General features: G+C 34.0%; 3 protein-coding genes across 5 annotated transcripts; all 3 read right to left on the reverse strand.

Moving 5' to 3' along the window:
- Positions 1–4868: 4868 nt before the first annotated feature.
- Positions 4869–9722, reverse strand: LOC116347572 (glutamate receptor ionotropic, kainate 2-like). 3 transcript variants are annotated; one of them, XM_031778223.1, is made up of 14 exons: positions 9582–9722; positions 9036–9182; positions 8500–8972; positions 8235–8444; positions 8007–8174; positions 7644–7934; positions 7474–7571; positions 7364–7397; positions 7208–7292; positions 6977–7115; positions 6571–6907; positions 5743–5950; positions 5387–5676; positions 4869–5298 (listed from the first exon to the last, which is right to left on the reverse strand). In XM_031778223.1, exons 1-14 carry the CDS (start codon positions 9652–9654, stop codon positions 5167–5169), a joined length of 2685 nt encoding a protein of 894 aa, XP_031634083.1. In that variant the 5' UTR covers positions 9655–9722; the 3' UTR covers positions 4869–5166. The 3 variants fall into 3 exon arrangements, with proteins under 3 accessions (XP_031634083.1, XP_031634081.1, XP_031634084.1); XM_031778221.1 differs by having other exon boundaries at positions 5743–5974; XM_031778224.1 differs by lacking the exon at positions 4869–5298 and having other exon boundaries at positions 5506–5672; positions 5743–5974.
- A 154-nt stretch (positions 9723–9876) lies between these two features.
- LOC116347535 (glutamate receptor ionotropic, kainate 2-like) lies at positions 9877–15754 on the reverse strand. The gene is made up of 19 exons (XM_031778146.1): positions 15595–15754; positions 14977–15123; positions 14774–14836; positions 14277–14707; positions 14024–14209; positions 13795–13965; positions 13463–13728; positions 12994–13054; positions 12805–12912; positions 12352–12451; positions 12137–12275; positions 12052–12065; positions 11655–11977; positions 11150–11231; positions 10968–11092; positions 10643–10667; positions 10501–10566; positions 10242–10438; positions 9877–10161 (listed from the first exon to the last, which is right to left on the reverse strand). Exons 1-19 carry the CDS (start codon positions 15677–15679, stop codon positions 9967–9969), a joined length of 2784 nt encoding a protein of 927 aa, XP_031634006.1. The 5' UTR covers positions 15680–15754; the 3' UTR covers positions 9877–9966.
- Positions 15755–15971: 217 nt separating this feature from the next.
- On the reverse strand, positions 15972–25671 carry LOC116347513. The gene is made up of 34 exons (XM_031778109.1): positions 25442–25671; positions 25140–25286; positions 24115–24788; positions 23897–24049; positions 23581–23831; positions 23314–23503; positions 23165–23248; positions 22962–23101; positions 22668–22884; positions 22440–22585; positions 22310–22368; positions 22119–22241; positions 22002–22025; positions 21671–21942; positions 21383–21584; positions 20147–20293; positions 20022–20084; positions 19525–19955; positions 19272–19457; positions 19033–19203; positions 18708–18970; positions 18526–18586; positions 18349–18462; positions 18147–18246; positions 17943–18081; positions 17865–17878; positions 17677–17800; positions 17419–17617; positions 17234–17318; positions 17055–17176; positions 16922–16946; positions 16783–16848; positions 16522–16718; positions 15972–16461 (listed from the first exon to the last, which is right to left on the reverse strand). The coding sequence occupies exons 1-34, from the start codon at positions 25515–25517 to the stop codon at positions 16282–16284; spliced, it is 5445 nt and encodes a 1814-aa protein (XP_031633969.1). The 5' UTR covers positions 25518–25671; the 3' UTR covers positions 15972–16281.
- Positions 25672–27185: the final 1514 nt, after the last annotated feature.

A 27185-nucleotide genomic window follows, 5' to 3' on the forward strand; every position in this document is an offset into this window, starting at 1 on the left:
AAGTCGATAAATGGTCGGTTTATGGTTGAAAATGCCAAGAAAATAATTGTTATCGGCTTATAGATTGATACGAATTGGAAAAGTGTGCACCTGCATTCTGTATTATAATTGTTGATTGCAAACGACATTTTTCCGACACCAACAATTAAGAAAGAGACAGAGATAGAACAAATGATATAATAAAGGACAATAAAAGTTGATAAATGTGTGCGCGGGCCGATAATTTTGTTCAGATGTTCTTCATTTTTACTTTAATCATTGCATGGAAAATTGGATGTAACGGTAAGGTGTAATTTCAACATTAACCAATGGTTTTAATTGGTGTTCTTTTAAATTGAAGCGGAGTCAGAGTTTTACGGAAATAAGTAAGAAATAAACATTTGTTTCTGGTTTTGATGTTAATCTTGATTTCATTTCCTCCACATCAATCTTAATGATTTTGTTGCAAACGATCGATCGATTTAAAGCCATTTGACCGAAAAATCTCAAACACCGATTGCATTCCGCTCGCTTGTTCGACCTTTATTTTGTGCTTCATTCATTCGGACCGCTTGAATCGATGAATGAAAAATGTGCATTGAATTTTGTATTTTTATTTTATTTTATTCAAAGAGAAGAACCAACACTCAAACGAAACCGGCCACGTGACCAAATATTTAATCCGATATCATCGATACTTTGCGCACTTTAACATGAAATCACTTTTAAATTTCCTCAATTTAATGGTTTCTTTCATTCTCTATCCATTTTCGGATTTCGACCATTCTAAATGCACACGAAATGCGAGAGATACAGAGCGAGAGAGGGAAGTCGAGAATGCTTCAAGGATTGTGAGATATATGGGTTCATCGTGTGTGTCAAAGTCAAGTTACGGCTTTTATCGGCACAAAAGAAACAAAATAAAAGAGACCATCGTATTGTATCTACCAATAAAGTGTTGTGAAATGCACCAAGATTACCAACACACCGAGCTCCGATATTGAAAAAAAAAATCGAGACAATCTTAAATAACGAACGAAAACACAACAAACAAATCTAAATATTTCATTAAGAGAAATTAAATCTTTTAACACTAAAAACATTTTGTTTGACTAAATGGCAATATAAATTAAATAACCAAAAAAAAAAGAAGAAAGAACAAAAAGTACCTGAAGACTTTATGGAAAGGCGCAACATTCAAACGCATTCCTGTTTTGATATCAATTCACGTCGTCTTTCGTTTTTCCTTTCGTGTGTTTTGCATTTGGTGCTGTTCCGATCAGGCGCGCGCACCGTAAAACATTCGCGCCAAGTGTGAAAGAACCATATTATAAAACATTCAACCACAAACAGTCCGTTTTGGGTTATCCGAAGCTAATATTTCGACATGTAAATAATTAATTGAGATAGGAGGCAAATAAATTTAAATATATTGTCATTACCATTGCTTTTGAATCAAGAATGGAGAGTTTCATTAAACATTTCTTTGACTTTGTATGGTAGTTTAATAATTCTTACTATTTTCAGAATGTGCGATCAAAACAAAAACGAAAATTCAGAGGGAAAAGGAAGTGAATTAAATTGTTTTCTTTTTCTTCAATTGGAACCATTTCTCTGCTCTTATCTCTTTGAACTGACAAAAAGTAATGAAAAAGAAATAGTCGAAAATAGACTTGTTTTGCACTTTATCTCATTCTATCTTATCATCATTGGGTCGAATAGAGAGATTCTTTCATTGACCAAAACCATGTATTTTTTGTGGTCTTCTTTCGACAATTTGAATGAAATTTCGATTGGAATGTCACCTTATCTCACATCGAATACCAAACTATCAAAATTATATCCGAATGGTGTCGCATTTAATTTAGATCTCGTTTTGCCTTATTTTTCGGTGTTATCTTTTAACGGGCCATTTTATCGTTTTGGATTTGTTTATGAGTGAGTTAATGTTTCGAAATCGGAAGACATAAGAGGCGAAATGAAAAATGCATAAAATATCTGATCGTCGATAGATTTGGCCAATAAAAACCAGACTTAAGTCACTTATAACAACTTGAAGCGAGATGAATTCAATAAAAAAATGATTGAATTGTTAGATAAAAATCTCCATTTTAAGTGCGATCGATCTTTGCTTTTATAGCGTCGTTTGTTTTATATCGATTTCTATTATAGTTTTTGACTTAATCAAATGCGCTGGTTTTTAGACAAATCAAAGCATCGGTCGGACAATAGAAAAATGGACATCGCACAAGTTTTGTACAGCTTTTCAATTTTTACATGACTTTTCAAAACCATTTTCTATGGGTTTTTTTTACGATTCCCGACTATAAATGAGTTTATGGGTTTTACCAAAATTGGTACTCTAATGGAGTTGCTCCTCTTTAATTGACTCTATAATGGTTTTTTTTGCTCTCTCTCTCTTTCGTAGAGAACATCGATTAATTCATTCTTTTATTCAAACGTCAACAATGGTATCTATTATTATTTGCAAATGCAAAGGAAAGGCTATTCAATCAACGACCAACAAAAGAACCAATTCAATTCCATGCCAAACACGAAGGATTCGATAAAAATAGAAACCACTGTAACCGTTACAGTCATAAATCTTTGAATGCAATAAGCAATGACATCGTCCAACCCATTTTCCGTACGCGAGCGCGTTTGCTTTGCGTGTGTCTATTTTCCGAACCAAACATTGAATTGGCCAATTTTATGGTTAAACATGAGACGAAGAGGAAAAAACACAGCAACAGCATCGGCATCGGTGTCGGTGTTGCGATAAAACAATAGATAAATAGCATGTATGTCTATGGCGCCACGCTCTTTGAAATGTGTCAGACTGCGGTTAGCTCTCAATAAACATACAGCCCACTCTGTTCTCCTCTCCCGCCTGTCTCTCTATCTCTATCATTGCACTAAGATTCACATTTTCGAAACAATAGAAGTAGACACATTTTCTTCTCAATTGTGCATTGTTTTCGAACCCAAAACAAGCGCATTGTTCGCAATTTTAAAACCATCGATAAAATTGTTAACAGTAAACAACAATTCAACAAAAATCTCTTTCGTTTTATTCTCAACCCCCTTATTTTCCACTTCAACATTTCACCGAATGCCAATTTATTTGGTTTGCATTATATGTTTCTACACTGTTTTTGTGGTTTTTCTATCCTTTTTAAAAGATTATGTTGCGTAAACCACATACCGTCGTTGCATTTACGTTTTCATCAATGTTAGTCCTTCGTTAGAGTGAATTTTGAGACATTCAAAGTATACCGAATCGTTAATTTAATATTACTTGACTGAAACCGTTCATTATCGTCGCTGGTCGCCGAATTCTCAAATCTGATATTGATCTATGGACAGCTTTAACAATGAAAGGAAAACAAAATCCATCGAATTAAGAAAATGGTTGTGATTGCATAAACTGATTGTTATAGAACGTACATTTGAAGAATTTGGTTGTTGAAATAACGCCGAGCGCAAGTGCCATTTCAAAAACTACACATATGAATTCAATGAATGAAATAATAATCGCGCGCGCGCTCGCACATCATTCCGTAATTGCATTTAACACGCATATAATTGTCTGTCTGTACGTTTATGTCCTTTCTTTCGTCCGCTCAAAAGTTGATGTGTTTTATTTTTCGTTGAAACTGAAACAATAAAATCATTCTATGTTGCATATTTGAATTGACAGATGTAATATTGTGTTTTTTATGTTTCACGTGTGTGTTTCCGTCTTTGATAAATGTGCTGTACAAAAGTAACACTATCTTGATGCGTTGTCGATGTTGAAAATTTGAAAAATGAACTCGTCGTCTGCAAATAATTGCGTTTAAACGAAACATCGTACAATTTTTTTTAATGTCGAATGTGTGTTAATTTCGTATTACAGTGTGGCCATTAAATTATTGCATAATTGCTATTTGAATCAAACAATAAAAAAAATTGTATCGCCAATTTAAAATGGGAGAAAATGTAATGATGAATAGAGTTTCGGGTGCAGAACGAATTAACTGAAATAGACTGAATATATGATGAGAACATACAATATTGCAATAAAAATGCAAAATATACATACATTCTTCAGCATTTTTGCTTTTGTTTTAAGTCGTAATAATGTGAATGCATCAATTCTTCATTCGTCATGAGGTTGATTGTCGGAATTTTGTTGATAAAATACAAACGAGCAGAAAGAAATTATAAACAATTTTTGCACCTACACGACTGCAGCGAGAAATAAAAAGACGACATAAAATATGATATAAAAATGTAAAACGATAATTAGTCCATCCATTTCGCTTGGTTTCTCTTTTGTATAATCGACAATCATTTAGATAAGCAGAAACGCAGAAAATGAATTATAATCTTGAGTGTCATTTTATTTTCGTCGTTCACAAATGTTCGCTTGTGGTGAACCAAAAAAAAAATCCTATTCAAATGTATCTTTTGACTGAGACCAAATATATTCAAATTCAAATCCATTTGTGTTGTTGACTTCAAATGCATTACAGGATATGGCATCTGCAACTGGATACAAAAGGGGTTAAAATCACGCAAAAACGTTATGGTCCTTAATATGACAACAGAAGCCGTTTTTTTCACCGTATTCATAACTCTCTCATTTGTGTTTAAAAAAAGGGGTTCATAATTCTTATCAGGGCATTTTTATCAAAAGGCATTACCATGCACAAGAGTATATACAATACAAAATCCGTTTGATTTCAATAGATAAAAGTGAGTCTTTTTCAGTCAGTATATTTGGATATCTCCTTCACTCTTTTTCGTTACTAGGCCCATTAAAAACAATCATCATTGTCGATTCACTACATGAAGTTTCTCCATTTAAAATTGAGCGAAATATATAAAAAAAAAACACTATGCACTATGCGCCTATCTGTATCAATTTATTCCGTTTTACATTTATTATTTGTTGTTAATTTTACATTACATCCGGCAATTATGTCGTTTGCATTCTTGATTTCATGTTCGTCATTTCGGATTGTTTGAGCGCGCATGTTGATTTTTTATATGTATTTAATTGCGCGCACGGTGCGTTGCTTGCCACATTTCATGTATGTTAGTGCATTGCGTTAAAATATCTTTAATTCAAGTGGATTGTATCATTTCAAGTTAGCAATGGGCAAAATAAATAATAATTTTTATTCGAATTTGTATCTTTTTTTATTTTTTCCCTGATGAATCGAACGATGATAACGATTGCGATTCTTGTTGTTGTTCCAAGACCGGCTTTCGGCTCAACCATACTTTGCATGCAAACAGCAATTCTTGACGAAACGCTTCGGATGGTGTGATCTAAAAATTGAATATTACACACACGTAGAAGATTGCAATTAAACTAATTAGCATTTTGAAATCAATTCAACGCCTCAAATAAAATTACCTTTAATGCAACTGATACTTTTCGAACGTTCCACAGAAATTCCAAAATGCCAACGAAAATCGCAATCCCAATGCCAGACATTAGAACGATAAACACGCCCAATATATGTTCTACGTCAAGATCTGGGTCATCTGAATCATTCGCCTCTTCCACGATCGGGCAATTCAATTTTTCACCATTTTGTTCCTTATAGTTTAGTGTTTTCCACCATTTTTCTTTTAAATTGTGAATTATACGACGTTCCTTTAGATCCAAAATTGCCTCATTGAAATGGTCGCGGAATGGGCTGGCTTTTAAAGATTACATTTTTTTATTTAAATTTCAATGCAAATCGAATAAAGTCGTGCAGTACATACATTTTGGCATACCCACTCCGTATTGTGCCGAATTTAGCAAACCGCCAACGCGTATAAGTTTTCCACACTCTCTTTGTACCTCATAGTCAATGGTCGCCGATTCCATCAGAAAAGCATAAGAACCTTCACTTTGTTTCACTCTCAGAACTCCCTTATTGTTGGTTTCAACAAATACATCTGGGTTGTGCTCCATTCGTGCCCACATCTTCTGATAGATTGAATCATTTGAATTCTTGAATCAATGGGCGAAAAATATGACTAATTATACTCTGTTTTTGTTTTTCGCCGTTTTCCGGGGATTTCACTAGATAGTGTCACATAACCTCATTGTTTATAGGTACTAAAATGTGTGTTTGATAGAACAAAATACTCTTCAATTAAAATTACAATTGATTTTTGATTCAAATTAGAGATAAATAACTTGATCATCCAAAAAATACACGGAGACAGAAGATTCAACGCTTCCGATTCGCCTATGAAAATACAATAAATGTTGATCGATTATAAACAATGAGACTATGTGACACAATCTACTCATAAACTCCATCCAATATCACTCATGGAACCGCATGGAACCAACTATTAAATAAAAAAAACTTTTAAAGCATGCAATTTATCCCATTTACACATAAAAACCGACTGAAACAGGATATTGTACACGAGAACGAATTGATTGGGGCTATGTTTTCGTATATTTGCTTTGAAGTTGATTATTACTCAAAGATACTGAACAACTTTCAAGCTAGTTCTGTAAATGTCATTACTACTGTTGCACTGGGATGCCGTTTTCGGCAAAGAACGACAATGTCATAGCAAAAATCTACTTACTTTGAAAAATTCCTCGGTACTTCCGCCTGACATGAGACCATACTTAATCTTCGTTTCTTTTGCCAAATCAGCAACATTTTTAAAACTTTCCTCCATTTGTTGTTTGGTTAAGAAAGCCGCCATATTTGCAGTATATGAAGAAGTCACAATCAAAGCAAAAAACCACCATGACGCAGTTGCTAACCGGCTTGGAATTCCTTTTGGCAGGATATCACATCCTTGCTGCATAATTGATCCCACAGTTAACCATATACAATTGTGCATATTCCAAATATTTTCCAATTCTTCCGGATCTTCGTCGCATGGATGAGGAGCCAACCAGTCAGCGCTTGTTATCCTGTAAAAGAATATTATCCATTGAGAATCCATTTGATAACAAGGATATATTCGACAATTTTTTAAATACTTGGCCAGAAAGTAGGCTGCAATCGATACACATAGAAGAGCTGTTAACGTATAAAGCCACACTTTCGTAGAGAGAGGCTGCAAAAAATTCAATAATCCAGGTGCTTTGTCTTCTTTCTTATAGTACAATATACTTATACCTGAGAGCAAGAGAAAGGGAACAAGGACAAAAACAATGAGAAATAGAAGCGAGTTATGTAAAAATTAACAATTGAAAAAATATGCGTCAAACCTAACGACATGAAAGGACTAGAAAAATCTATGGCTGTCATTCGTTCGTGTGTAATGGTAAAATCGCAAATGGCGAATTGGGCTTTCTGAAAACAAATAGAAGAAATTATGACTTAATAGGCATAATAATCTTATTGAACTTGGTTAATATGCTCACGCCGCGCAATAGTTCACCAACGATTCCATCCCATCTGCGTCCGCCAAAGAAAAAGTGATCAATTATAGTTTTACAATCGGTAGAAGGTTGAAATATTTATCATGATTTACCTGCCGGTGATGTGATTATGTTTGCCATGTTGGTTTCCGGGTGATAAATACAGTTCATATGTAAACTTTTTCGTGTTTGCAATTTCATCCATAAAATCCTTTAAGATTATATGAGAGAAAACGTCAATGAATACGACAGCCAAACATGGTGAAGGATGAAGAAGTAATACCTTAACAAATCCTTCGTAACGTTCATTTCCTTGATGAGTGCCTTTCTTTACAGTCAAATAGGGTTCAACTTCGACGGTGACAACACGAAAATGTTGACCTTCCATTTTTATTGGTTTCACCACTTCATTTTTACGAGGTTCCTTCAGTCCTTCAATTGCATTCCATCCATTTACTCTTTTGAAGCTATTTTCCGATTGACTATACTCAACGATGTCCATAGAGAAATCTTCGCGCGTTTTATAATATTGATCAAATCTTATTGGACCCGTTATTCCCATGGCAATTTTGTTCTGCGAAAATGAGATGGAATCGAAATTACTTCGGTTTAATTGAATGTAAAATACTAATTGATCACTACATACGTCAATATTTTGTAGAAGTTCACTACCGTATTGCCAATTTTGAGCAGCTCCATAAGGATCGATTAAATCACATCTTGTTGGTGGCTCATTTATTTTTCGATATAATTTCCTCTCCTGCAATGCACTGTATACAACTGTAATTGCGTCTCTAATCAGAGCTGCCTCAAGCTGAAAATATCACGAACATAATCATATCATGATGAAACTCAATGCCTTAAAATTACTTACTTTCAATTTATTTGGTGCATATACTTGTTCTGCAGCAATTGACTGTTCGGCATTAAAATATTTTTTAGTTTTCTTCCATTGGTCAATGATATTCATTGCTTCAACATCTTCTGAAGCCATCAATCGTATGGCCCTTATGTTGGATGTATTATAATTAACCAATTCAGGTATATTTATTGTATGACCATCGGGCATCGTAATGAAAAAAAACTAAAATAAAATAAAAATCTAAGTACATGACTTTCATTGAGTCCAACATTCATACCATGTGCTCGTTCATTTTCACGTCTAATCCTTGTTTGAATATTTCGGCGATATTTTCAATGCTGCAATCAATAATCACATGACTTTCCATTGCCTTTGTGATGTCCTTTAATATATGTTTGATCATATCTTTGCCGGTTAATTTATGCACTGTCACTGATTTTGCAGCAATTGTAAACATTTCCAAAATGCCATTCAAACGAATTAAAGCTTCGTCACTGTCATAAATGATAGCAAATCGAGTCCATTGATAATTTTGCATGGTATCGACTAGTGCTTTTGCCAATAATTTTGTATCTGGATGAATATTACGCGTAAACATGTGATATGGATTTTTATTGATTTCTGGTGTACGATGATAGCTCACAAGATGTGGAATGTTTAGTTCATTACAAATTGACGCAACTACATCAGCAATTTCATATGATTTCGGACCGATAATTGCAACAGCACCTGATTCAACCATTTCACAAACTACAATGCAATCAACGAGATTAATCAAAATGATTGATTGTGATTTCAAAATTTCATGATTACCTTTTTGTTCAGCCTGAAATCCGTCAATTGATTCAATTTTTTTGATTATTGGTTCCAAACGAAATTGCGTATTGAATGCATTTTGACGCAAAATTGCAATGTTAAACAATTCCAACGACTCCACATCGTTCGCATTGAGAAATACACCTGTTTATCAAGGAAAAAAAGGGAAAGTAAAAAAATAAGATCAGGGAAATTGACTGAATCATTCAGGGTAGTTCATTGACGTGCGCATCACGTTTTATTTAGAAACAACTGTCGCTTTTTTTTTAAAATAGCAACAAACTTTCAAAATAACCATAGCAAAAACAAAGTGAAAAGAAAACAACGAAAATCGCTTTTCATGTCACACGAAAGAAAAATTATGTTTTCTATAACCCGGAATAGTGAGTAGTAGTCGGCAATACAACTAACGAACGACGATTCTATTTTTATCGCAAACACAGACGAACTTGACCGAACCCACAATTTGAATGAAATATTTTTTTGGTCACATTTTCTCTTAATTTTCTACGCAGAAACGCTTTAAATAAATGTGATTCTCACCAAATTTGATAATTTTTTGCGCTTCAGAAGAATTGATTATTGATAAAATTATTAGAAATGTACAAAAAGTCATTTTGTACGGATAAAAATTGAATTGAGGTTAATTGGAGATGAGACAGCAAAAGTTCTGTTCCCAGTTCAACGGCTGACGATCGACTGACTATTCTTTCAAACGATCGCTCATTTTCCAACCGACACATGTCCAAAATGGAACGATCTTCGAAAAAATCACGTCATTTCGCGCATGCGCCATACAAAAATCGGTTTCTATAGAATGAAAATAAACAAATAGTTCTAATCTGTCACCGTAATTTTATTAGTCTATAAAAACAGAAAATATACAGATTTTACAGCAGTAAAATGAAAACAAAACAAATATTTTAGTTTAATTAAACCCATTTTGTTTGACACTTTTGAGTGAACTCAGTGGGACATCTTCGTCATTCTCGTCGTTTGATTTATATGAACGCGTCAAAGTTTCAGTACTTGACCTACTTGACATACGTGCAACTGGTTTACGAACTTTCCACACAGACACTGCAAACTTTAACTCCTTTTTGAAGGCTTCATATGGTGTTATCTGATATAAAAAATAGAATGAAAATTCATCCAAGTAATCCAAGTAAATATCCAAAATAAAATGCTTTGGAGCCACCCTACCCTTTCATCGATTGCTGTTCGCCGAACGGACCAAATGAACTCGAGAATTCCAACGAAAATTGACAACAGTAAACCAACGCCCAAAACCATAAATATGCCACGTAATTCCTTGACGTCCAATTCAGGAGTGTCGCTTGGTTCTTTGTTGTCTTTGTTCGTTTCATCTTTTTTATTCTCCCACCATTTTTCGATTAATGCTAGGAAAAAGCCAACATAAATCGGTTAATAAAATAAAATTCAAGCCATAACATTATTTTACCATCAATATTTCCCGACTCTTTCAAGAGCAAAATTTCCCTACTAATTGGATCTCTATATGGCGAATCTGGGGAACAGAATATTCAATTACATTGCAAAAATAATCAAAATAATAAAGTATTGTAATGCATTAGAAAACTCACTTAACGGCATACCAATACTATATTCCTGTCCAAGTAGTGTGTGATTAATTTCAACAAATTTCGAAAATTGAAAGATTAATTTTGATTTTAGATTCACTGTTCGCTCATCTTCTCTACTTCGTATTTGAACGCACCGAGAGACAAACAATGAACACATATGCAAAAATGCATTTCGCGCCAAACGTACACATGATCGTCTCTTAGCGCGTATATAAACGACCACGAGGGGGTATATTTAATTGAATTAACTCTCAGAAAGCAAATGGTCATCAAACGGAAAAGTTAAGAAGTAGAGCGACTAGAATTAGTAAGTGAATTCAAATACCTTGGAATCTAATAAATCTCCGATTTGCACTAAACGTTCCTTATCTCGTTGAACTTCATACTTGATTGGCGCTGATTCCATAAAGAATGCATAATTCTTATTACCGTTTTTAACTCGTTGAACACCTACAAAATTCAATGCTCAATTTATTTCTCATTTTTATTGGATATTTTGCATCAAACCTTCTTTATTGCTTTTTACAAACACGCTTGGATCTTTTTCCATAACCGACCACATTTTTTGATAGGTGGGATATTCTGAGTACTAAAATAAAATTCTTCGTGAATATGTTTTGGATAAAGCACATATTAATATAGATGTGCCAAACCCGATATGTTAATACAATTTTATTATGATAATATTTTATTAGGATTGTAAATGGCACGTATTTACTTCGGTACCATAATAATTGATACTCATTGTAATACGTCGTATTATGATCGATCTTAATAAATAATACTCATGTTGATACGCGTATTATAATTGGTCTTAATAGTTAATAAAGCATTCGTGAGAAGTAAGTATTAAGATATGTTAATGGGACGTCTGAGAGGCTGAGGGCAAAAACAGCACGTCGCATCCCACCTCCTTCTCTTGCTTACAGAAATTTCCGTAAGTGAGAGCAAGAGATGAGATGCTCTCTCATCTATACATTTTAAAAGTTGCTATAGTTTTGTGAAAACAAACCTTGAAAAATGCTTCTGTGGTTCCATCTCTTACCAATCCATATTGGATCTTACTTTGTTTTGCAAGATCTTCAACGCCACTGATACTCTCTTCCATTTGTACCTTGGTCAAGAAAGCCGCTAGATTTGCCGTATATGAAGAACTGACGATGAGAGCAAAGAACCACCAAACGGCAACAGCCAAGCGAGTGGGCACACCTTTGGGAAGAATATCACATCCTTGTTGCATAATAGAACCGACAGTCAGCCATATGCAATTATGCATGTTCCAAATATTTTCCAATTCTTCGGGGTTTTCATCACATGGATGTGGATTTTCCCAATCTAAAATTAAAGAAATAAAATTGCTCCGTATGTATAATTGGTAGAAAAACATGTTGCACCTTAAAACATCTTACCATTTGCGGCCATCCTATGAAAAAAAAAAAAAAAACAATAAATAATTAAAAAAATGGTAAGAACAAATAACAAAAAAAAACTGACTTTGCCAGTAGATATTCTATAATCGAAATACACAGAAAAGCTGTGGCCACAGTAAACCAAACGTTTGTTGATAATGGTTCCATAAATGAAAACGGTCCAGGTTCTTGTTTATTTGGATTGGCGTACAAAATGCTGATACCTATGTACAAAATAAACACGGTAAAGTAATTTCATATAATAATGCTTGAATCAAGGCATCAAAATTATGCTCTTGCCTAGCGTCATGAAAGGCTGGCTAAAATCCATTACGTGTTTGCGGTCAGAAGTAACGGTTATATCACCAATTGCGAAGTCAGCTCTCTTCTCAATAATTTCCTAATATAACATTTTTTTAAAAAGTAGAGCTGTGTAAAATCACCGTCCAAGCAGCATTATTTTAGAATCGAAAACTTGTACTAAATATCAATACATTTTAAATAGTGATTTAGTACTTCGTCTCAGTGTAAGTTCTAAGATAATGTCGTCTGTAGACAACCCCTTTATCATAAATTAATGGAATTATCTTCGAAATAACAATTAAATTTCTTAAATTATTTTCATGAATAAAGGAGAATGGGACTTTCTCATTTTTATGTTGGCACTGACATTATTTCCATTTGTTTATATGTGAAGTGCTACCAATATAAAAGTGACTGACTCACAAAGTCCCATCCTTTTCAATTTATTACCCTAACGATTCCATTCCATTCATTATTTTCGATTTTACCACTTGGCATGTTCACAACCGAAACTGTGTATCGAAAGCCACACTTCTCCGAAATGTTTTTAATTAGCTCCTTTGAATAAGAACAAACATGAATAAGATGAAACATTTGAACATTAAATAAATACAATAAATGAATCTGAAGGTGTTTTACCAATGCAAAACCTTCGTACAAATCGATGTCACTTGCATTTGCAGCCTGAATCAAACCTTGTCTGAAAAAGGTAAAATTTTATTATACCATGTGTATTCGACAAGCGTACTGCCAAGTGCAGCAATCATGCGAGAGAGAGAAGGGCTAGGGGATTTTATGTTCAAACTTGTACTACTTTTAATGTAAATATTGAAATATTTGACGTATATTTCGCATCTATCTCGTATATATTTCGTGCATGGCATATTTTTTCATTTTCTTTTGTGCGGTCTTTCTTCGATTCTGTGAAGCTACACTGTGTGTGTACACAGTGTACTGACAATCAGTATAAAATACGTATTATTTGGTGCAGATCTATTCACATATATGATGAATAAGACGCGTATATTGTGAATATTTGTGTATATTTTGTAAGACGTATAATCATAAAACCCCCTAGGAGAAGGGTAAAACTTATTCATTGAATTACCTTTTCCTAGCAAATGGCTCTTCATTGCGAATAATTACTTTCAATTCTCTGCCTACCATCGATAACGTTGTTTCTTCAGCAACAGTTGTAGAATTACGCAACAATGTTACATTATAATTTCTTGAGTCGTAAACAGCAATATTTTTGTAGTTGTTATAATTATCACTGGACTCATTGCGAGATAGTTGAAGCACCTCAATATAAAACAAATCTCGTTGTCCGTCTTCATTGAAATGAATTTCCTCGGTTAATCCTCGAACGGTATTCTGAAAATCAGAAAAACACATTCACAGTTTTTTCATTTTGAAACATAAAAAAATGAATCACAATACTTCATCGACTTTGTTGAGAATATCTCTGCCGCTGTCATTGTCGGATTGATTTTCATCGTAAGTGGCGTAACAAGAAGTTGGACTCATATTAAATTGTTCGATAAATGTTCTATTGTCGCCAAAAGCCTCCGAGAACACCGTCACAGCGTCTTGCATCAAAGCAGTTTCTGTCTGAAATACGAGTTGCTCAAATTAATAGCCCTTTTTCATTCAACAATAGTTTACTTACTGTCATTGAATACGGATTGAACATTGGTTTGTAATTGCGATTTCGCACGAAATATGGTTTGATTTCATATTCGTAAATGTCAGCATTCGTTGGATTTATGAAACGAATTGTTGTGATGTTTGCGCTCACATCGGGCAATGGCATCAAATCAAGCAAATATCCATCAATACCCGTAATAAAATAACTCTGAAAAGAGACGTTTTGACTCATTTGAATGATCTGTGTAAAAGTTAAAGTTTCCAATAAAACTAACCACATATTCACTCATCATTCCAACTTTGGAACTTTGTTTTAGAATGGAATAAGTGTGTTCCATTGTGCATTCGATTATAATTCGATTGTGGCCTGATTTTGATATGGATTTGAGCAAAGGCTCATAGTTGTCCGAATCGGTGGGCAATTTATAAACGGCTATGGATGGATCACCAGTAGTATCCAATCTTGCAATGTCATTGAATGTATCTTGAAATTTTTCCAAACTTCCTTCCGAATCGTAAATGATCGCAAATTTCGTCCATCGCAAGCTTTTCACAATTTCCATCATGGCTTCGGAAAACTTCTTCGCATGTGGAAATAAGTTTCGAGTATAGGAATTGGTTCTGTTAAAATTGTCGATCTCAATTGGCTGAAAAAAGGCTGTGAAATGTGGAATCCGAAGTTTCTTACAAATCGATGCCACAAGACCTAAAATTGAAAGTGAAAGAAAAACTTTTACAATCAAAAAAGGTTGAAATATTTATCATAATTTACCTGAAGTCTTCAGAGAATTTGGACCAAAAATTGCTGCAACATTTTGGTCAGCCATGTCACAAACTATAAAAAAAATGATATATACAAGATGAATAGCCTTTTTTATATTTGAATACTGCTGATTGTGATAAATCATACAAAATATTCTCAAAAGTTCCTATTCTTTCACAGCCATACTATCTATAAATAACAAAAATACAAACCAGCCTTTTGCACTTGAATACTATCGTTTATATCGACAGTGCTAATAATTGTTTCCAATTTGACCGTCTCACTAAATGTATTTTTCGTTTTAGCTATATTTTCGAAGGATTCCACCAATTCATTGTTGTTTTTCGGGAAAATGCCGCCTAGTGAGAAAAGAGAGAAGAATAGTATATTTTAAAATGTTGTTTTGATTGTGACACAAATGTATTTCCCATTGGTGACTCTTTTTGAAAGATAATGAATTAGCAAAATGACTAAAACGGACACGAGTTTATTAAATACACAAAGTCACAGAGGTTTATTTTTAGTAAATGGTGTCGGCTTTCAAGTCGAATTCCAAATTTTGCAGTAACGATGATATTTCTTCACACTTGATGATTCTGCGCACTTGATACATTTGTCACTGGTTTGGCTAAAATTTGGATTTTTCGTATGAGAATTTTCATCATTTTATGCCATTTTTTCTGAATTTTCAGGTTTAGTTTTTAGTTATAAACACTGCATTTTACGAATTAACTTTGAGATGCGTAAATTTGTGGCCACGTTTCAGATACAAATAGCGTACACGTGTCACTTTTTCACTTCATAGAAAAAAAAATCGCATATAAACTTACCTATATTAATGTATTTATATTGTTGCGTTGATGCAATCTCAAAAATGTGCAGAACACTTATTGCGAATATCAATGAAAACCTCATTTCTGATCGATTTTCAAATTATTTTCGCCGATGAAAATGTGTTATGCAAAATGGAGCACAGCCTTTACCCGTTTGATGTCAGCAACTGACTGACAGTGATCACTGAAAATAACTTCAATTTTAAATCGCTTATTCCAACGGAGAGCATACGCACGTCTTATTGGAAAGATGTTTGAATTTTCAGGATCACAACGAAAATACGAACGGAGAGTATGCTCGGAAACATCTGTGCATTTGTTGTCGTATCTCTTAACCGCGTATAAATACGATGAAGTCAGTAATACAAAATATCAACATTGCAAAACCACCTGTTTCGTCTCTCATTTGATTTATTTATACGCTATTTCTACAATCAAAATGTGAGTGTGCAAAAATAAACTTAGAAACTGAGAGCTGTAAAAAATTTAGCGTGAAAACGTGAAGCTTGAAAATACACATCTTTGGCCACTTTTGGATAGCGTTCCGTTTGAAGCGATATTTTATTTAAAACGGAGCAAAATATATAATTAAGTAACATTTAAATAAAAAAAAATAATGATGATAAAATCTTCACGAGTTAATGTCATATGAATGTGATTAATTTTTAAAAATCATCCAATATTTCAATTAATTCCATTCAATCCTGTTCGTTTAATATTTCGAATCGAATCCATTTGGATGTCATTCGATATACTTGACCGAACCGAACTTCCAGCACTTGACACACGTGCCACTGGTTTGCGAACTTTCCACACAGAAACTGCGAACTTTAACTCCTTTTTGAAGGCTTCATAGGGTGTTATCTGAAAAGAACAAAATGAAAATTCATCAAAGCTATAGAAGACTGCTTTGGAGCCCATTACCCTTTCATCGATTGATGTTCGCCGAACAGACCAAATGAACTCGAGAATTCCAATGAAAATTGACAACAGTAAGCCAACAGCCAAAACCAAAAATACACCACCCAAATTCTCCATGTCCAATTCAGGAGTGTCGCTTCGTTCTTTGTCGCCGGCTTCACAATCAACATCTTTACTCTCCCACCAATTATCGATTAATTCTATGAAAAAACCAACATAAATCGGTTAATAAACTAAAATGTAAGCCCTTATTAATTATTTTACCCTGAATCTTTCCCGACTCTTGTAGGCGCAAAAGTGCCTTACTAATTGGCGTTCTATATGGAGAATCTTGAGAAAAGAACATTCAATAAAATACCAAAAATAATAATCAAAATAATAAAGTAATGTGAAAAAAACTCACTTAACGGCATACCAATACTATATTCCTGTTCAAGGGTGGTAAATTTAAAAAATTTCGAAAATGTAAATAAGATTAATTTTAATTTTTTCTGTTCGCTCATCTTCTCTACTTCGCAGTGAGTGAATTCAAATACCTTGGAATCCAATAAACCTCCAACTTGCGTTAAATTACATTCACGATGAATTTCGTACTTGATCGGCGCTGATTCCATAAAGAATGCATAATTTCTATTACCGCGTTTAACTCGTTCAACACCTACAAAATTCAATTCTCAATTTATTTCTCATTTTTTTTGGATATTTGGCATCAAACCTTCTTCGTTGTTATTTACAAACACGCTTGGATCAGCTTTTTCCATGACCGACCACATTTTTTGATACATGGAAAAATTTGAGTTCTAAAATAAAATATTGTTCATGAATATGTTTTGGACGATAAAGAACATATTAAAAGTTGCTATCATTTTGCAAACCAGTTAATTTGGTTTGAAAACAAACCTTAAAAAATGCTTCTGTGCTGCCACCTCTTTGTAATCCGTATCGGATCTTATTTTGTACAGAAAGATCTTCAACGCCACTAATACTTTCTTCCATTCGTTCCTTGGTCAAGAAAGCGGCAAGATTTGCCGTATATGAAGAAATGACGATGAGAGCAAAGAACCACCAAACAGCAGCAGCCAATCGAGTAGGAACACCCCTGAAATTTACCATAAATGAGTAATGACAACAAAAAAAGTCAATGCAAATATGTCATACTTGGGAAGAATATCACATCCTTGTTGCATAATAGAACCGACAGTCAGCCATATGCAATTATGCATGTTCCAAATATTTTCCAATTCTTCGGGGTTTTCATCACATGGATGTGGATTTTCCCAATCTAGAAATAAATTGCACAATATATATAGGTAGGGAAATATGTCGCAACTTATACAACATCTTACCGTTTGCGGCCATCCTATGGAATAATTAAAAAAACAATAAATAGTAAAAAATAATTACAAATAGCAAAGAGAACTCACTTTGCCAGTAGATATTCTATAATCGAAATACACAAAAAAGCTGTAGCCACATGTAGCCAAACATGCGTCGAAAGAGGGTCCATGAACGCGAAATATCCGGCTTTTTCTTTGAATGGCTTTGCATATAAAATGCTGATACCTGTGACGTAAAAGCGTATTAGAGCTATTCTCATAATCATTGAATGATGTAGTCTTTTTCTTTACCCAGTGTCATGAATGGCGTGCTAAAATCCAATACACTTTTGCGAGCTTGAGTAACGGTTATATCTCCAATTGCCAAGTCAGCTCTCTTGTCAATAATTTCCTAATATAAATTTAAAAAAATATATTATAAATTATCTTCGAAATAATATTTTTTTCTAACTTAATCCATAATAATTGAATTTATTAAACCAATTATTATTACCTTAACGATTCCAGTCCATTGTCCGGTGTTTTCGTCGATTTTACCATTTTCAATTTCCCTAACCGAAACTCTGTATCGAAATTTACATTCAATTGCAAGGTTTTTTATGAGATCCTGCATTTAGGCAAATAAACAATTACTTTAATAATAATTACTTTATGATTTTGAATGTCTTACCATCGCAAAACCTTCGTACAAATCGATTTCAGTAACATTTGGACCCAAAGTCACACCTTCTCTGAAATTGAATAATAGCACATATCACAATTTTTAAAACCCAAATCAAATTCTTAAAGGCACAACGGCAATTTGAAAGCCGTTACCAAAAAGCAGGAAACAGAATATGATTGTTAAATTACTTTTTCCGCACAAATGGCATGCCATCGCGAATAATAACGTCAAATACTTTGGCTTGCATCGATAACGTCGTTTGTTCTTCAACAGTTGAAAAATTACGCAACAATGATATTCCGTATCTTGAGTCGTAAACAGCAACTTTCTTGAAGTTATTATAATTGTCACCGGACTCATTGCGAGATAGTTGAAGCACCTCAATATAAAACAAATCTCGTTGTCCGTCTTCATTGAAACGAATTTCCTCGGTTAATCCTCGAACGGTATTCTGAAAATCATGTGTATTCACAGTTTGTTCATTTTGAAACATAAAAAAATGAATCACAATACTTCATCGACTTTGTTGAGAATATCTCTGCCGCTGTCATTGTCGGATTGATTTTCATCGTAAGTGGCGTAACAAGAAGTTGGACTCATATTAAATTGTTCGATAAATGTTCTATTGTCGCCAAAAGCTTTCGAGAACACCGTCACAGCGTCTTGCATCAAAGCAGTTTCTGTCTGAAATATGAGTTGCACAAATAAATAGCCCTTTTTCATACACTTTCATTCGCCAAAAGTTTACTTACTGTCATTGAATACGGATTGAACATTGGTTTGTAATTGCGATTTCGCACGAAATATGGTTTGGTTTCATATTCGTAAATGTCAGCATTCGTTGGATTTAAGAAACGAATTGTTGTGATGTTTGCGCTCACATCGGGCAATGGCGTCAAATCAAGCGTATATCCATCAATACCCGTAATAAAATAACTCTGAAAAGAGACATTTTGACTCATTTGAATGGTCTGTGTAAAAGTTAAAGTTTCCAATAAAACTAACCACATATTCACTCATCATTCTAACTTTGGAACTTTGTTTTAGAATCGAATAAGTGTGTTCCATTGTGCATTCGATTATAATTCGATTGTGGCCTGATTTTGATATAGATTTGAGCAAAGGCTTATAGTCGTCCGAATCGGTGGGCAGCTTATAAAAGGCTATGGATGGTTTGCCACTAGTATCCAATGTTGCAAAGTCATTGAATGTATCTTGAAATTTTTCCAAACTTCCTTCCGAATCGTAAATGATCGCAAATGTCATCCATCGCAAGCTTTTTACAATTTCCATCATGGCTTCGGAAAACTTCTTTGAATGTGGAAATAAGTTTCGAGTATAGGAATCGGTTCTGTTAAAATTGTCGATCTCAATTGGCTGAAAATTGGCTGTGAAATGTGGAATCCGAAGTTTCTTACAAATCGATGCCACAAGACCTGAAATTGAAAGTGAAATAAAAACTTTTACAATCAAAAAAGGTTGAAATATTTATCATAATTTACCTGAAGTCTTCAGAGAATTTGGACCAAAAATTGCTGCAACATTTTGGTCAGCCATGTCACAAACTATAAAGGTGAAGTACACAATTTAATAATATTTTTTTGTTCTATTTAAAAATAGTACAAACCGGCTTTTTGCACTTTGAAACTGTCGTTTGTGTCAACCACGGTCACAGTTGGTTGTAATTTGACCATGTCACTAAATGTGTTCAGTATTTGAACTGCATTTTTGAAAGCATTCACCAGATCATCGTTGTTCTCCGGAAAAATGCCACCTTTTTCATAAAAAGCAGAATTTAAAGCAAGAATTTATTTTTAAACATGTAAATGTTGTTTTGATTGTGACACAAAGAAATTTCCCGTCAACGACTCCCACGAAACGTTGTTTTATACACATAATCAAAGAGGAAAAAAAACATGATGTTTTCGTCGACGAAAACAAACGTGCATACGAGTTTGTTTAATACACAAAGTCACAGTAGTTTATTTTTAGTACATGGCGTCGGCTTCAGAGTCGCACAGAGTCAAACTGAGTCTGACTGAGTCACATGCTTTCACACCAAACAATTTTTAGCACTTCGTAACGACATTATTTCACTGTTTGTGATTCTGCGCACTCGATATTTTTCACTCTCTCTTCTGATTTCAAATCGAGTTCTTCTAGAGAAAATCTCATTTATTTCACTGCATTTCATTCTCAATTTCCAAAATAATTTCAAATTATTCAATTAATCCAACATTTCTTTTGAATTTATAGAAATTTTACTAAAATTTCCAGAATTACAAATAGCTGCGTAATATGTATCATTTTTTAAAGGGATTAAAGAAATGTGTCCAAAACTTACCAATGTTGATGTATTTATACTGCTGCAACGATACAAAATTGAAAGTTTGCAGAAGAAATACCACGAATATTAATGAAAACCTCATTTTTGGTGGATTTTTACATCATTTTCTCAGGAGCAAAAATGTTGTGTATAATGGAATACAACCTTCTGCGTATGATATTATTTACTGACTGACAGAGATCACTGAAAATAAATGCAGTCTTGAGTCACTTATTCCAACGGAGAAAACTCACACGTCTTATTGGAAAGTTGTTCGAATTTTCTGGAAGGAGAGAATGTTTTTGTGTTTGCTTCCATTTAAGTGTATTTATATAACGAAATGCGAAAGCAACGTTGAAAGATATATATCAACATTCTCTAACCACTTGTTTATTTCACTATTCGATTTATTTACATATGAATAGAAGCTACTTTTTTCACAATGAGAATATGTATTATTCAGAAAAATAAGAAACTTAGAAGCGTTTCAACTATCAATCTTTTTAAATAGGCAGAAAGTGAACACTTTGAAAATTTAAACTCGATCGAGTTTTTCACTTCCGGCTGTTTTCATCGTGCCCTTGGAAGTGGCTGATTTTAACGAACGATCCGATTTAAGTGATCGAGTTGAACCAGACGATTGAGATCCTTCTTCGAGACCTTTGCCAACTGGTTTCGTTGTTTGTCGTATATCAATGACGAATTTTAATTCGCGAATAAGTGCTTCATACGGTGTGATCTGCCAGAGTTAAAAATTGAATCAACGTTATTTCAATGAACGTAGTATTTTGACTTGATTCATAGAAAAAGTTCATCGTAAATTACCCTTTCATCAATTGAAATTTGTCGAATGTTCCACAGAAAATCGACGATACAAACGCAGACTGCAACAAATAGTCCAAAACCGAGAACGAAGAAAATGCCACCAACATTATCCAAACCCATTTCTGGTGTATCGCCACCGCCGCCACCACCATCATCACATTCTCCAGATCCTGGATTGTTTGTAATCCACCACTTTTCTTTGAGTTGATGTAATGTTCCATTTTCTTGCATCTTCAATACTGCTTGACTGATGAGCGTACGATATGGAGAGTCTAAAAAAGGAACCCATTTTGTTATCTTAACTATAGATGACATTGATGATGGTACTCACTCACGGGTAACGCGATTCCATAACCTAAAATTGGAGGAAAAAACAGTTGAAGCAATTAAAAAGCGATATTGTACAATTTATAGGTCGGGGAGTGTGTATGAGACGATCTATCCATACCTTTACTGTCGAGGAGTCCACCAACTTGAGTCAAATTACAATTTTGTTGTGTAAAATATTCAATTTGACTGGATTCCATGAGAAAAGCATATCCTCCTTTTGATTTTAAAACACGATCAATTCCTATTTTCGACAAAAAGTAGTCGTTCATAAATTGTTGTTTCTGACTCTTTCTTTGCTTTGTTGTTTACCTTCATTATTATTGTCCACGAACGGTGATGGGTCCATCGATTCCATTGCAGACCACATTCTAGATCAGAATAAAACAATCATTTAACTGCGAGAACGGATGCGGTCGAATATTATTTAAAATCAGTATACTTTTGGTAAGTCGAAAAATTTGAGTTTTTGAAAAATTGCAATGTGCTGCCTCCAATTACGGCTCCATATTTGATTTTTGTTTGTTTTGCCAGATCTTCAGCATTTTCGATTGAAACTCCCATGCGTGACATCGTTAAAAATGCGGCCTATTAGAACCAAAGTAAAAAATGGTGGAATCAAATAAATAAATTTATTCTAAACCGATTTTATTTAAAAAAAAATGCGAACCAAATTGGCAGTGTAAGACGAAATGATGATGAGAGCAAAGAAAAACCAAAAACTGAGTGCAATTCGAGTTGATGCGGCTTTTGGAAGAATGTCACATCCTTGTTGCATAATAGAGCCAACTGTTAGCCAGATACAATTGGGCATAGACCAAATATTTTCCAATTCTTCTGGGTTTTCATCACATGGATGTGGATTTTCCCAGTCATCCGCTGCCATTCTGTAATTATTTCAATCTTTATAATCGACTGTTATATTGTTTTGTTTAAATAGATACAACCATAACATTTTACTTGCCTTGATAAAACCAAAAGTGCATGTGTTATGATTAAATATGCTGTAGCCATGTATAGCCAAACCTCAAGCGATAAGGGGTCCATGAATGCATATAAATTCGGCGGTTCAGCTTCAGGCTTTGCATATAAAATGCTAATCCCCTATAAAATAATGTATAATTATCAGATCATTCTGTCTCCAAATTACCTTTTTAGTCTGCCAACCACAGTCATGAAAGGTGAGGTAAAATCCACGGCAGATCGCCTCATATACGTAATAGTTAAATCACATATAGCCATGTCAGCATTCTTTAAAAAGTAACATCCATTAGATTTGCTAAATATTACTTCAAATTTGTTAAATTGATACTCACGCGATCAAGTAAATCTTTGACCAGTCCGTCCCATTTTTTAGTGTCTTTGTTGTAAGCACCGTATTTATTGCCCTCGGTCAAATGGAATTCATACTTAAAACCCAATATATTAGAGATTGAATCAATGAGATCGTACGCATACCCTTCTAGACAATGATTTCCCTCACATGGAATTCCCTCATATTCGGGCCTTTTTCAATGTAAAAAATAAAAATGGGACTTCCATTGAAAAGAAGAAAGAATAGGAAAATCCAAAAAAATACTTGCTTGATTCTCATGTAAGGCATTCCAAGACGGGTTGTCACAATCACCGTTTTATTGTGCAATGTCTGTGAGATCTGTGCAATAACTTCTTCCGTTGTTCGAAGCATTTTGATCTTTTGCTTGGGATCCCATGTTGCAATTTTTTTCATATCTCTGCCTTCAGCAATGGAATATTCTATAATTTCCAGAACAAAAAAATTTCTTTCTAACTTCTCATTGAATGTAATGCGACTGGTGATTCCTTCATCTTCTTTCTAAAAGGCAAAAACATCACAAATTGTCATACTAATAAAGTTCTCCAGCTATTGTTTGGACACACCTGATCCAAAAGTTTCAGAATCAGTTCACCCTGTTCCCATTTTGTTGGATTTGTGCAGTCCAATTCGGCAACTTCAATATCAGCATTCAATGAAAAATCACGCAGCGACGCAGAAAATATTTTGACCGCATCATGCAAAAGTGCTGCACCAGTCTTTTGGAAGAAAATTTTGAAAAAGTGCTTGCGTTTAATTTGAATTTTATTCTTCGACAACTCACTTTAATCTTATCGGTTGAAAAGCTCGAACCTTCCCTTCTCCTCGATGCATCCTGTTTCCAATCATGCACAGCCGTTTCAGCATCAACGCTGCCCGGATCGATAATTCGAAAAGTTGTAATGTTCGCTCTACTACCTTCCACCGTTGAATAATCAAGTATGTGTGCATCGATTGAAGTAATGATATAATTTTGATACTCTTCAAGCAGTTTTACCTTTTTGGCTTGCATTAAAATCGGTATGACCTTATCTATGCTACAGTCCAAGATAATTCTTGTTTCACCGTACTGTGCGATTTCTTTTAACATCGGCATATGATCTTCACCTTCATCAATTTTACGAACCATAATTGGACCTTTACCGGTATCATGATATTGAAGAATATCGTGTACACGCATCAAACCATAAATATCTTCATAAATAACTGTAAATGAATTCCAATCGTAATCCTCAATCAAATCGGCTAAGGCGCGAGAAAAAACACTTGGACTTGGGAAGAAATTTCGTGTAAATTGACGAAATGGCCGTTTATAAACAGGCAACTCAGGTGTCCAATGGCCCATAAAATGCGGAACACCAAATTCATTTGCGATGGATGCCACGATGCCGGTCTGTTTATACTTCTCATTTGATGATTCAAAGATTGCAGCTACACCTTCCGATAACATTGAACATACTTTCGAGCGTAAAGTGACAAAACAGATATAGAATTAACAAAGTTTTACAATTGTTTAAGTGAAATCGAAAATTGCATTGGCCACAGAAAGCGTCAATTTTGACGAAAATGATCACCGCTTAGTTTATTTTGGCTGCGTGCCCAATGAAAAGAGCGATCACTCAATCCATCAGACAGATTTAGATGAGTGCCAAAAGAATGCAGATTAATGCAAATTCATGCGTGAAATGCTCAAGGAAATGCCTAAGCAAAAACTATTATTAGAAACATCTAAATAAACACAATGCAAAGAGCAATATATGTGAAAGAAAAACACTTCGTTTAGGGCATTAGAATTTTGGCTCAACATACCCGCTTGTTCGGCCTCATAAGTATTGGTGGCATCGATGTTTTTTATTATAGGAACTAAATTGAATTTTGCTCCATACATATTTTCACGGAACACGGCATGTTTAAATGCAATTTCTGCTTCGTCATTTCCAATATCGAAAATTGCACCTAAGATTGATTATATTGGTTGATTCTTTTTTTCTATTGAATAAATGCACACTCATTTCTTATGTTGGGACAAATTAAAGCAAAAAAATCCAAACTATTTCATAATTTTTTCTTCGAAGTTGCGTAATCACTCATTTTACAAGGGAATATCTCACCGATTGAAACTTGAACTCGTGCACGCACTACTTTAATTGATATAAAATAAATCAAAATCCATTTCACACACCACATTTTCGTAATGATACTTCAAAGTATGCCAATAGAAAACCGATTTAGATCAAATATTCGATCATAAAATCCATTTTAAAACATAAGCACCAGAAAATTTGTTTAATTACACATTTAAATCCCGGCCACTTAAATTTGAAGTGTGTGATCGACACGGGAAAATGTTCACATTTGACTATTTTACTAGCATAATTATGCGAAAGCAAACAGCAACATTTAATTAGAGATCGTAAGTTTGGATCTATAAATATTTCGCCGCAGAACGATAGCCAAATAAACTTTAAGTAGCATGAGCGATGTAATTTTTGTTTTTGAACATTATTTTATTGCACATGTAAAATTAAACTGAAGACAATTACAAACAAAGATTAAATAAAAGAATGAAAATAAATTTAAAACATATTCTCGTTGTTAATACCAGTAATTTACATTCAAATCAATCGAATGTATGAAAGTTTTCGAAGAGAAACAAATAATGTACGGCACCTCCATTAAGAAACCGTGCTTACATTTCTCTATTGAAACGATTGAATTATTTTTATGGTGTTTTTTTTGTCATTCAATATTAACTAGCACTTTTATGGGGTTGTGTATTGAATTTTATATTAATTGACGAATTGATGTGTATTCAAATGTCCGGTCATGTCACAATCGAAACTTGAGACTAAGTCTAAACAATTGTAACAATTGTACCATACCACCTAGGGGGTAGACACATGGAATAGTATTAGACTTTTAGTGTAAAAATTCGAGAAATTAAAGTGGAATAGACGATTGAATTGAATTCAGTAGCTGGATTCACATGGATTCACTAATCCCATGTATGGAATAGCGAAAATGGGTTAGATTCAATGTTTTTGTAATGAATAGTACAGAATTTGATCAAAGCATTGAACTTGTTTTGAGATAGTAATTTGTTCTTTTTTGAAATATTTTTTAGTTCACAAGTCGATTACAAATTTACAAAACAATAGATACACTTTCTCAAAATTTGATTGATGATAAAAATATTTTGAATTATCAATAACAAAATGTCATACTCCAATGTCGATAAATAAGTTTTCAACAAAGTGAATAGCGGCGAAATGTGACATCATATCGGACAATGAAATGACGGATTGGTGGAATAGTAGGATTAGTGTTTATATATTGGAATCATGGTTTAATCGTTTGTGTCTCCCCCCTAGCATACCACACATGTGCGCTGGGGGGGTTTTCCGGTTTGACCCCCACCTGAGGCAAATTTTTTAAAATTTACCCCCGGGTAAATTTTTAGGAGATTTACCGGTTTGACCCCCCTCTGAGAATTTTTTTCTCAGATTTGCAATATAAATGTATAAACAATACACTGATTTTGAAGTCAAACTTGCAAAATTTCGGCTCGCTTCACTCGCCAACACACATTTTACCTTGTTTCTCTCATGCAAAATTGTTATTTTAGTTTTCCATATAAATACCCCCTCCCCACCCCAGAACAAAGTCAATTTGACCCCTCTGATCAAAAAACCGTGCGCATGTGTGTACCATACTCGTTTGGATAATAATTGAAGTTCAAATTTCGAGATATTTCAATTTTCCCGTAAACTGACAAAAATAAAATGATATTTTTGAAATTTTTATGATTGACTTTTAATAATTGTACCAGGCATACAAGCGCCCTATGCTTTAACA

Source organism: Contarinia nasturtii, unplaced genomic scaffold, assembly GCF_009176525.2.
Source record: "Contarinia nasturtii isolate CC-2019 unplaced genomic scaffold, AAFC_CNas_1.1 Cnas_scaffold_1964, whole genome shotgun sequence".
NCBI lineage: Eukaryota > Metazoa > Arthropoda > Insecta > Diptera > Cecidomyiidae > Contarinia > Contarinia nasturtii.

Excerpts from the sequence above, each read along its gene's own strand:
- LOC116347572 (XM_031778221.1), bottom strand. The coding sequence starts at position 9,654 with ATGACTTTTTGTACATTTCTAATAATTTTATCAATAATCAATTCTTCT. Across the intron at positions 7,398-7,473 it reads CATAATCACATCACCGGCAG|ATGGGATGGAATCGTTGGTG; the intron begins GTAAATCATGAT and ends TGGCGGACGCAG. Across the intron at positions 5,677-5,742 it reads CGGAGTGGGTATGCCAAAAT|CCAGCCCATTCCGCGACCAT; the intron begins GTATGTACTGCA and ends AATCTTTAAAAG.
- LOC116347535 (XM_031778146.1), bottom strand. The coding sequence starts at position 15,679 with ATGAGGTTTTCATTGATATTCGCAATAAGTGTTCTGCACATTTTTGAG. Across the intron at positions 13,055-13,462 it reads GAGCCATTTGCTAGGAAAAG|ACAAGGTTTGATTCAGGCTG; the intron begins GTAATTCAATGA and ends TACCTTTTTCAG. Across the intron at positions 10,567-10,642 it reads TAGTATTGGTATGCCGTTAA|ATTCGCCATATAGAGATCCA; the intron begins GTGAGTTTTCTA and ends TCTGTTCCCCAG.
- LOC116347513 (XM_031778109.1), bottom strand. The coding sequence starts at position 25,517 with ATGTGGTGTGTGAAATGGATTTTGATTTATTTTATATCAATTAAAGTA. Across the intron at positions 18,587-18,707 it reads ATGCCATTTGTGCGGAAAAA|AGAAGGTGTGACTTTGGGTC; the intron begins GTAATTTAACAA and ends ATTCAATTTCAG. Across the intron at positions 16,462-16,521 it reads GAACATCAATCGATGAAAGG|ATAACACCCTATGAAGCCTT; the intron begins GTAATGGGCTCC and ends TGTTCTTTTCAG.